At 33.7% G+C, this 10167-nt stretch overlaps 1 protein-coding gene across 1 annotated transcript; it reads left to right on the plus strand.

The window, feature by feature from the left end:
* The first annotated feature begins 99 nt into the window (after nt 1-99).
* On the plus strand, nt 100-3753 carry Msbp (membrane steroid binding protein). Its single transcript, XM_072898864.1, has 3 exons — nt 100-944; nt 1630-1779; nt 2214-3753. Exons 1-3 carry the CDS (start codon nt 608-610, stop codon nt 2381-2383), a joined length of 657 nt encoding a protein of 218 aa, XP_072754965.1. The 5' UTR covers nt 100-607; the 3' UTR covers nt 2384-3753.
* The last annotated feature ends 6414 nt before the right edge of the window (nt 3754-10167 follow it).

Below are 10167 nucleotides of genomic sequence, written 5' to 3' on the forward strand. Positions count from 1 at the left end.
CGACTGTATATTTTTTGGCGAAGAGAGAGAGAGAGAGAGAGAGATATCTCTAACTTGATCGCGTGGCGCGCGAAAACTTTCTTCGTGGGGTCGCCGACATCTCTCGGCTCTCGGTGTGTGGTATGTACAGCCCTGCAACGTTACCACCACGGTGCGGCCACGTAGAACGGTCTAGCGAGACGTGAATTGCGAATTCTGTGGTTATTCTGCGCGCATATAGGACGCGACTTTACGTGCGATTATCGTGTCGCGCGTGCGAGTCATACGTCATTGAGATTCGAGATCCTCGGCAAGTCGAGCGGCGCCTACTCGGCAACATTAGTTTCGCGTTACTCCTTGTTGATCGGGAATCGCTCTACCGTCGCTCTTCTTTTCGCACGTATTACATATTACATCGAGACGCGTAGTCGGCAACGCATTCGATAGCACGCGTACGCCTTCACGTATATATATATATATATATATATACACATATATATATACATATATAGTCGGTGTGAAGTCGAGGACATCGTCATTCGATCGGCGCGCGACCTCTCGTTCGCGTAACCTCTCGTCTTCCTTAGCGGCCTCTTCTCGCCCGCTTGGACAGGTCGGTTTCATCAAGATGGCCGAGAAGAGCGGCTCGCCGGCCGCTGCGACCGCTCAGGAAGAGCAGCCGCAGCTGCAGCACTTTCTGTCGAGTTTTATCACCGAGATCGTCAAAAGCCCGGTGAACCTCCTTCTGGTGGGCGTGATCGCCATTCTTGTCTACAAGATCATCAAGAGCCGCACGAAAATCGAGGAGCCCGTGCAGGAGGTGAAGAAGCTGCCGAAATTGCGACGCGACTTCGCGATCGAGGAACTGACCAAGTACGACGGCAAAGGCCCGGACGGCCGGATACTGGTCGCCGTCAACGGCAGCGTGTACGACGTCACCAGAGGCGCCAAGTTTTACGGCCCTGGTGAGTTCGAGGCTACACGTCGATTAATTTTTTTTTTTTTTTTTCTTTTTCATCGCTGTCGATCTCACGCTGAAGGAGATCGAACGCGAGTTTTTCAAGCGTATACGAATCAATTTAAGAGAGATTCGCTCCCACCCCCTTTTTTTAACGCGTTTTATTAGCCAGTCATTTTTATTAGCTTGCGGTGCGGAGGAGCGCCCGCGATGATATCATCATCGCATCATGCGTGCGCAAAAATAAAATCGCGAAAACGCACGATTGTCATGACCAATTGTGCCTCTGCGTCTCACGATTCCAAGCGGCGACGGTGATAACGCTTTATATTCTTCCTAATGACGAGAAAAAAAGTCTTGTCGGAATATATACATATACTTATATATACTAGGTGAATATGTCGTCGAAAAATTGCAAAATTGCATTTTCGCTGAATCTTGATAAGTCGATAAAGTGAAATGATAAGCTATTAACAGATAAAAGATAATCAAGTAATCGTATATAGAAATAATTTTTATATATATGTTTGATATATAGGAGATTATATATATGTACAGTTTTAAATTTTCTTTGCACTTTTTACATCGTTAATAGTCTCTGATTAGAATAAAGAGCAGCCGATTGTATGTTCCTTTATTTATGTAAATTAACAAGAATTTTTTGAAGAAATGCCATTGCTTCTTTCTCATAGGTGGACCATATGAAGCATTTGGTGGGCGAGATGCTAGCAGAGCATTAGCAAGGTTTGCGGTAGATGCAGCGACAGATAAATATGATGACTTAAGTGATTTGAATACTACAGAAATGAATTCTATCAAGGAATGGGAAGAACAATTTAAAGGTAAGTGACTTGACGTAAACTAGCAGAATTGTTTTGCAATGTCATTTGCAGAAATAAAAAAATTGACAAAACAATAAACATAACTTGATATGTGCATTAATGCAGTATTTTTTTTATGTAAATATGTTATAAATAAGGTATGAAAGCTTAAAATTTATGTATAAACATAATATTCTTTATACTTCATCTTTATTTGAAGTAATAAATTCTATTTAAGTCAATGCACATTCTGAATCTCATGAATAATGAATGAGAGTATGGTTCAAGGATTTTTTATTACGTTCATTTTAGCTTATAAAGGTAATGTAGGAGTTTTAAATATTAAGTCGACCAAAATAGTATGTACATATACTTAGTATGTATTTATTTTATTATACATAAAGTATTTATTTATGATTTTTTACTGTTTTTTCCATTTTTTTGTTTTATTACAGAGAGGTATGATTACGTCGGAAAATTATTAAAGCCTGGCGAAGCACCTACAAATTATTCGGACGAAGAAGATGAGGGTAGTCAACAGGAGACTGAAACAAAGTCGGATAGTTATGAAACGGAAACAAAAACAGATCAAAGTGAGACTGCGGGAAAACCAAAGAACGATTGACCACATGATTGTACATTGGAAACAGAACTTTTTCGGAAGCACATTACGCACACACTGTTGTTACAAAAATTTTTGAAATTATCGCTCATGAATATATTTCTGGACGTTCAACCGAATATTTTATTACTTCATAACAATAATCGGATAAAGAGGCGCAGTACTGGCTTTTAATCGAGTTGGAAGTACATAAACATTTTGAAAAGAGATGGTGGTTATATGCGAAGACTTTATTTGAACGTCGAATATCTGATCAGAATAGACGTACTCTCGTGTCTCTTTTAATGTTTTTATATATGTACAAAAGTTTTCTACAGATTGCTAAATCAATGGCAAGTAACAAAATAGTATATATTCCATTGTAAATGTTTTTCATTGAATTAGTTGTATCTTGCTGTGTAACGTGCAGTGACGATACACATTGTATATCTTTATGAGAATAGCAGTACGATAAAGCTTCTGACATGCATTTGGAGTTTTTAGTTTTAAGTTTATCTGTGGAATATCTTTATGCCGCGTTCAGGCATATAAATTCGTGATTAACAAAAAAAAATTACAATACTGAATCATCAAAGAATGGGATTATACAGAAACATATATTTTGAAACAACTCGAAAAAAATTTCCGATTAGCACTTATTAATCAAATAAAGCCGTTAATAGTTACATATTTATGTTATATTTTTAATACAATCGAGCCAGATATGTAATTATTATTGCATAATAAAAAATATGGCATCACACACATAATGTGGAAAATTTTTTCTCGTTCATGTCAAATGAGAAGAGCCATTTCAAATTGTATATTTTTTGTGCAAAATTTTTAATTGTTAGAAATGCATTTAAAATCTAACAATTTGTTTTACTTACATGAAAGTAATCAATATATAAAATTTCTGTTGTAGATCTTTAACAATATAATTTTGTTATAACTACAAAAGTATGGTGAACAGTATTTGCGTACTTTCGTGTAATATTGCCTTGATCGATAGAAAGGCACAAATGCTACAGAGCATCAATTTATTAACGTTATTTGATGACTTTGTTCACTACAATAAAAGCATGGTTTTGGTAAATAGCTATACCTAAGTAAGTTTATGTGAATAAAAATAAATTAGCGCTACGCTACACATATATATTTCCATACACATATTAAAAGTTTTTGCATGCATTCCCTGCATAATTTAAAACTCCGTCAATATAAAATGTATAAACATCGAATTGTATTTTGTCTTGTTGGCATTTAAAAAGTAAGAAAATTATTTATTGTATACCACACATTCTGTTAATTACATGAAAATGGTGTATATAACTTATCATGGTTAGCTATAGTATCAATTATGGCAAATAAAGTTTTATTATTGTTTATATCAATTGAATAGCAAGAGTGCTTAGTTACATACAGTGAATTTGATTACAATGTACATAAATATACAAAACACACTTTTATTCTTTAATTCATTATTCTAGACAGAATCTCTTCTATTGTACAAAAAAACAAATTTTATATGTTATAAAGAGGAATGTATACAAAATAATGTCAAAAACAAAAAAAATTGATTATAATTTTAATAAAACAACTTGTGTTAGGAACGTAGAAAAGTTGAACACTACAAATAAAAAAGAGAATATCGCGATAAGAGTTTATACATATTTCAATTACTTGAACTAAATATAAATCTCAAAATATATCAATAATTAGATAAAATTCGATATGAAACTTTAACATTTTGAATATGACTCGTTTTTATCAAACGATAATACTATGTTTATTTACTTGTTATATGATCTCTATTTTATCGATATAAGACTTTAAAAATGAGAGATATAAGAATGGAAATTCGTTCGATAAAATAACATACAAAGAAATGTTTCATATTTTATCCTATGTATATATAACTATATTTTATTAGCATTTAAATTATTCCTAATAGCCAGGTCGTTTATCATTCTTCTGCCCTTATTTTAGTCTTATATACAGTTAGCATTACGTATGATTACATAATTAGTTCATAAAATACTGAAGGTATAATGAGTTATCTATAAAAGACATTTTTGGAACATAATTTCTGGACATATAATTATCTGAATATAAATCACAACAAGTAAAAATACAACTGTTTAATAGGCCAAAAATTTTGGCCAGTACTGGAAAAATTTGTAAAAGCATTATACGAGAGAGAGAGAGAGAGAAAGAAAGAAAGAGAAAGAAAACGAACGGGGGCATGTTTGATTTACGGATACGAGCTGGTTAGACGTTTATCTCTCGCCTCGCGGTAATGGTCTTTTTGGAATGCGCGACGCGCGTCTATCCGAGCTCGAGATTCAAGCGAGAATCGACCTTGCTTCTTCAACCCGATGCAGCGTAATAACGAGTGCACCGCGACAAGATTACGCGCCCTGCTCCCCTCCCCCACGTCATCGTTTCATCTTATTAAATAAATAAACAACTCTTCTCGAATCCCCCTTGTACGCGCGACGACGCGAAGGATCGATGCTCGATCGGCAGACGAAGGCGAAACGTTTTATTAATTAAAGCAATGGCTATAACAGGAAAATATATTACAAGCACAAGAATATTATAGCGAAAAGTTATATCTTTAGAATCGTTTCATCTTACAGAACTTTTCAAGTACACAATTCTATTGATTCTTGATATTCTTGAATGTCTGAATATTTTCTAAAAAATAAAATAAAGGCATAGAATTCATTTCTCTCAAAATAAGATTTTTATTTTCTTCTCTTTCAGCATCTTTAAATTTTTTTTTTCTACATAAAATATATCGAGAAAGAGAGAGAAATATAAGCATGAATGTTTGTCTAACAACGCGGAATATATCATCTGATTATTTTTATTTACGAACGTAAATATTTTCAATCTTTAATCATTAATTTAAATATGTATTTATTATTACGCGCGCGCATGCACGAGATTTTTTTTCATTTAAATAATGTAATTTCTTGATAGATGCACTGGGACAAATTTAAACATTCGAGATGTTTTTTAAATTATTCTCAATTATATAGATTGGAGAATTCTTTGATTCGCGCGAGCATTTTACAGCTGACATAATAATGATTAAACCTTTTAATATATTTTCGAGATTACACGCTTTATAAGAATTATTTTTTGTTTTAATTTGGAGCTAGATAACAAGACATGAAAAATATTTATCCTAACAAATAAATAAGTAAGATAATAAATAAGACTCCGTTGTGTGAAAACAAAGAATATAAACAGGAAACAAATAAGAGCCACGCGCAACGCGTTATCCATTATGGTATCCATTAAATTGTTGATTAATTTTTAAATGTACTGAAGAGGGTCGAAACGTATACAAAATTAAACTATTGAATTTCAATTACATGTATATAATTTCCTTTGCGCCTAATTTCCGTTGCGCGTACCTCTTATTTACCCGTTTGTATTCTATCATTTATCCCAAATTAATTGACACTTAAAATATTTATATCCAAAATTATCTCAGCTCTTTCAAAAAACAATATGTACATATAAGATATATTAAGTTTAATATCCTACACCTAGAAAATTTCACAATTACAATACAATATATTCCTTTTTTCGTTATTTTAAGTCAGTGTAAAAAGATGGAAATAATGATATAGTACTTATTATTAAAAATTATAAATTTGACGATTAATTGAAAATAGAAAATACATACTATTCTATAATAAAAATAATTATCACACATATATATATATATATATATATATATTTCTTTTTAATAATTTATATATAATAAATTCTGAGTACATCGCGCGTGCCGATAGTATTGGAAGATTTTGAGATAATTAAAACGAATTACTTTAGGAATAAGATCGATGTGTCGAATATAAAATCTGGCAAAAAGAGTTCGCATAGATATAGTCGAATATAAATAATGTATTATTATATATTTAAGAAAAATAATTCGCTGAAAAAAGTATCTCCATCATTTTTGACGATTAAATATTTACGACGTTTAATTAGAAATAACGAATAATTGTAACTTATTCGAGAAAATTGAAAACTCGTCAACTTTGTCTCATTTGCATTACTCTGTTTATTTCGTGAGTCAATGACGAATTGAAAAGGAACGTATCGGTAAACGTGATTACGAAAGCTTTACTCTACTTATCGCGTTACTAGCGATATCAACGCGACACGAAGTTTCATGAAAATAATGGCCGTTCTTCCTCGTATGATCATCAGACGCAAACATGAATGCAATTCACTTGCATATCATCATGTACGTACACATACCATTTTACCAACCTTTTTACATTCGGTTATTTCCTTCTTCCCATAATTAAAATTTAAAGACATATATATAATCATTGTGCATTATTTAGCAGCGGTTGGAAAAATAAAACGAAACATTCTACATTTTTTTTTTTTTTATTTAAATAGAAAAATATTTTTATATATAAAAACCAGGGGAAGAATAAGCAACGTGACTACCATTAAATTCAATTTTTTGTTTCTTTTAAATGTGTAATTATAAATTAATCTATATAATTAGTAGAATATTAAATGAGATTTCCTTTTCAAGACTAACCGGCTTTAAAAATTAAAAGAACTTTTGACATTTTCATCTGGTTTTCGACCGGAATTTTTCTTCTTCAAAAAAACAGAGGGTGATAATTTTGGTGCTACCGGTTGTGATTTATCGATGACCGCCGGTCACGTCTAATCTATCAATGAACGTCGGTCACTTCGATTTTAAAAACATGAATAATCGATCATTTCCTTGTTGTTTGTCGCAAACTTCGAAATCTGTAGCCAAGAGCATAATAATAATAATTTTTAAGGTTACGTTCCAAAAAGGAAATGATGGTCGACTCGATATGGGCCAACTGAAACCGTGGAAAAAAAATTTCGGGGAACGGCGCCATCGAGTAAAATTTTTCTCAAGGACATTTTAGAATGTAACTCTAAAATATGCAGACATAAATGTATGCAATATTAACACCCTGTATAATATCTAAATAAGTTTTTTTTTTCATTATACTATCAAGCAGGGTGGAAAAGGAAAGAAGGACAGCTTAAACGTCATACATAACGCGAGCGTGTACGCGTATATCGCGGCAAACCTAATAAAGAGAGATGGGTCGATGCACCTCGCGCGGTCGTGCACGCGACACTAGACATAAATCGTAGACTGCGAAGCGACCGAGCGTGTTTAGCGAGCGACCGTATACGCGCGGGGTAACGATCGATTACACTTTTCCTGAATTCGTGCGGCGTGAAGAGACAAGCGAGAGAGAGAGAGAGAGAGAGAGTTAGAGTGTGTGTGTGTGTGTGTGTGCGTGCGTGTGTGTGTGTGTGCGTGTGTGTGTGTGTGTGTGTGTGTGTGTGTGTGTGTGTGTGTGTGTGTGTGTGAGAGAGAGAGAGAGAGAGAGAGAGAGAGAGAGAGAGAGAGAGAGAGAGAGAGAAAGAGGGAACGTATCAGTGGCTCGCCCGAAGTGTTTCGAGCGAAGACAACGAAGGAGTTACGTAACTGCCGTCGAATAATAACAATAATAATAATGACTCGCATAGATTATATTTTCCCCTTCGCTGCGCAAGTCTCATTCTTTACAGAATCTTACACATCATCGATCTACCTTATCGAAATTATTCTCGATCGTTAGCGAAAATCACGTGACAGGGACAAGTCATCGATCCTTCTCGTCTCTCTCGCGTATCGTGTCTAAGATCTTTTTTTTTTCTCAATGAAACAAGCGAGCAAGTCGGCGGAACCGCGAATGTCTCTACGCGGCCTATCCTCTATAAAGTATCATAGGTATACAAAGAGCCCCGCTGTCACACAGTGGAGAAGCGGGTGGCTGCTGCCACGCCGTCATCCGATTCCCGTCCAATTTCCAGAGGCCCCTCCGCGCTACCCGTGAGCGTTCATCCGTTTCTTTTCCGCTCTCTTCGTTCGGCGGCCACCGCGAGCCGACAAGGATAGCCAACGTCGTGCGAGACGGAGACGCCGACAAGTTGACGCGCGATGCGTGCGTCGGGTCGCGTGCCGTTCGCACCTCCGTCCCGCGCGCGCGGACACGAGCGTTCCGCGCAACGTGCCCTCTCCCCCTGTGAGCGCGACCGCGGCCGTTCCTCTCGACTCGACTCGTCGATCGAGAGAGAGAGAGAGAGAGAGAGAGAGAGAGAGATATCGCGCTTCGCGACCATCTTGCGATCATCTATTGAATACTTGTTCCCTCCTTTGGCGCTTACTCGAAAATTCGAGAAATTACCACTCTATCCCACCGCTCGCGTTAGTCTTTTCGTAGCTCGTGTTAATTTGGAGAGAACACCCGTGAATAGTGTCCCGTAGGGACGATATGATGTATGGCGGCGGCGAAATTCGAGATTAAAAAAAAAAAAAAAAAAAAAAAAAAGAAAAAACATGGCGCGTGTCATACATACACACCGCACAATCTACTTTTTGCGATGATACTCTGTACACAAATATGACATAATGCAAAAAAATTTTGGAAATTATTTTCATATATAAACGAATATATACATATATCTGTATATGTATTAATACATAGTATTCATTAAAAAAATTAAAAATTGCTTCATCTATTTTCTAATATTCTATTTTAAAATGTATTTAATATTTCAATTTAATAGTTACTTTAATGTGTGTGATATTTTACATATATATATATTGTATTTTGTTATATATATATATAATGAAACTATTCAATATACTTTAATTTTTTTTTTTTTTTTTTTTTTTTTTGCTATATGCATATGTATTGAGATAGCAAATGAAAAAAGGCAATGTATGTACTATGTTAATGTAATTGTAAAAAGATTTTTCATCAAAGAATAACCTAAAAATATTTACTAATTAATAATTTTTATCAGTCATGTTCTTACAGATTTTTGGTAGATGCGATAAGTGACATGATTTATTTCAGTATAGAACCGAGACATATTTCTATGACAATTTTATTGTGGATTATAATTAGCTTGATTTATTATATGTACATATTGTACTAATTGTAATATTAATTATGTATATAATTTTATATATTCTGCTAAGCATATAATAAAGATTGATGCGATAACTTTTGTAATATTGATAAAGTTTGTAATTTTGTAATATTAATAATAATTAATATTAATAAAGAATACATAGTAAAAAATAAACACATATTTGCTTAAAATGTTTACAATGACAGTTTTAGAAATTATATGTTATATATCATATTTGTGTTATACATTGATTATAAATATTGTATTAAGAGTTAATTTGATAAAGTTATATCATTTTTAGAATGTAATGTAAATCTCTTATAAATTATAATTTATATATATGTACATATATATATAAAATTTGAAGCTCCTATTCTTTTCTAAAATAACAGAAGAATATTCTTCAATAGCGATCAAAAACAAATAATATAGATATGGTAAAATTGTAAAATTTAAATTACAGGATATATAATTTAATATATAAATCAGATCAAGATGATCAAGACGATTTGGCACTTATTAGAAATACATGCAATGTGTAGACTGGAAAAGGATAAATACTTTAGCATGACATATATATGCAATGTAATGTAATTAACAATGTAATTATGAATCTCCTAAATTTCTTTCTAGAAGATTACTTTTTGAAAAGAGTGTAAAGTATAGAAAAATCTATTCACACGTCGTCTTAAATGAATTTGATAGCAGTCTATGATTTTGTATAATTTCGCGTCACTCTGCTTTTCTGAAATACGTATGTCTCGTCTACGGGACACAGTACGCACGATCCCTAAGAGCGTAAATCGAGATCC

This window comes from Anoplolepis gracilipes, chromosome 9, assembly GCF_047496725.1.
Source record: "Anoplolepis gracilipes chromosome 9, ASM4749672v1, whole genome shotgun sequence".
NCBI lineage: Eukaryota > Metazoa > Arthropoda > Insecta > Hymenoptera > Formicidae > Anoplolepis > Anoplolepis gracilipes.